The 1,524-nt window shown below is 38.7% G+C and overlaps 1 protein-coding gene across 1 annotated transcript in view; it reads left to right on the forward strand.

Moving 5' to 3' along the window:
* Positions 1–353, forward strand: part of hao1 (hydroxyacid oxidase (glycolate oxidase) 1) — a gene marked incomplete in the record, with an annotated part of 19,282 nt that extends 18,929 nt beyond the window's left edge. The window contains 1 exon segment of the mRNA XM_014024880.1: positions 63–353. Within this exon segment, the coding sequence (XP_013880334.1) occupies positions 63–130 (68 nt within the window).
* Positions 354–1,524: the final 1,171 nt, after the last annotated feature.

Consider the following 1,524-nt stretch of genomic DNA (forward strand, 5'->3'; position numbering starts at 1 on the left):
GTGTGTGTGTGTGTGTGTGTGTGTGTGTGTGTGTGTGTGTGTGTGTGTGTGTGTGTGTGTAGGTTGTCGGTCCCTATCTGAGGTGAACAGGTCCTTGATTAGGAAAGTGGACTTCAGCTCCAGGATGTGAGACAAAAACGTGCAGAAACCACAGAAGAGTGGATTACTGAAGAATCATCAAGAGGATAAAAATGTCAAATTTTTGTTTGTTTTGTAATTTGTTAGAAAATAATCTTGCTTTAGATTGCTACATTTTGGTGAAAGCTGTAGATGTTTTGTAGACTGCCTATTGTTAGTTTTGAAATAAATCAAAGCGCTCTGAAACTTTGTTTCATTAAAATGAACCACACCTACTTGACTCCCCCCCACTCTTGTTGGCACCATTGGTGTGTGAATCTGAGGCATGGTTCCTTATGTGATCTCAGTTAAACTTGATATTGTATCAACAGGAGAATAAAACTGCATAGATGGACAGACTCTTCAGCTACAAAGTTAACTAGACATGGGTTATTACGATGTAAAAACAAGTGTGCATTGCCATGTAGCATGTCATTGCCTGCAGCAGTGGACTTACAGAAAGAACTTTGACCAAGTTCAAATGTGTTTTCCATACCAGCTTGTGCCTGTCACGTCAGCCGGTGTTTGTAATTAAGGTAATTTTGTGGCAATATGAAATTTGAAGAGATTTTTGTTAAAGTTGCAGTAGCTGGATTTGAACCCTGATCTCCCGCATGAAAGCCCACAGTGCTCATCATGAGACTATAGGAGATGTTGCAGAGGACAATCCCAGGGATTGCATTGTATATGTACAGAAAAAGTTTACCTTGCCAATGCAATTATTGACACTTAAGTGCAATATCTTACAGCAATAGGACAACATAAAGACAGTATTACAGTAAAAAATCAAAATACAATCATATTAATATCGTAATCACTGAACAACTGAGTTTGAATATTATGGTGCAGTACCACATTGTGTAGATGCAGCTGGGGGCAGTATTGGACCAATACAAGGCTCCATTGACTGTCATTACAATTTATTAAACATTAATATTTCAAAAACTACAAATTTTACAGGCACCAAAAGGCATAGCCATCATTTGGCACAGGGGCTTTACAGATATAAATTACAATGGCAGCTCTAGGACAAAGTATGCAGGAGGAGAAGCATGGCAAAGTTGAGATGACTTGGATGGGAAACTAATCAATAGTGATTGGACAATTACATTGGCAATGCACACTGACAAGACAAAAGTAGTCTGAAGTAATTGAAAAGATCTCACAGTAAAACAAATTTAAGTCAAATTTTGTGAAACAACACATAGAAGAGAGACAAACTGGCAGCTTTGATCCAAAATGGCTGACTTCTTGTGGGGATTGGAACATGACTCCAAGAGACTTTTTTGTAGGTCCTGTGACGTTACACATGTGTGGGTCTACCAAATGTCATGATTTTACATTAGGTCAAACCACGGGTGATTTTTGAAATAATTGTAGTGGGTGCTGTGGAGGGATTAGGCCATG

Source organism: Austrofundulus limnaeus, unplaced genomic scaffold (genome assembly GCF_001266775.1).
Source record: "Austrofundulus limnaeus strain Quisiro unplaced genomic scaffold, Austrofundulus_limnaeus-1.0 Scaffold444, whole genome shotgun sequence".
Taxonomy (NCBI): domain Eukaryota; kingdom Metazoa; phylum Chordata; class Actinopteri; order Cyprinodontiformes; family Rivulidae; genus Austrofundulus; species Austrofundulus limnaeus.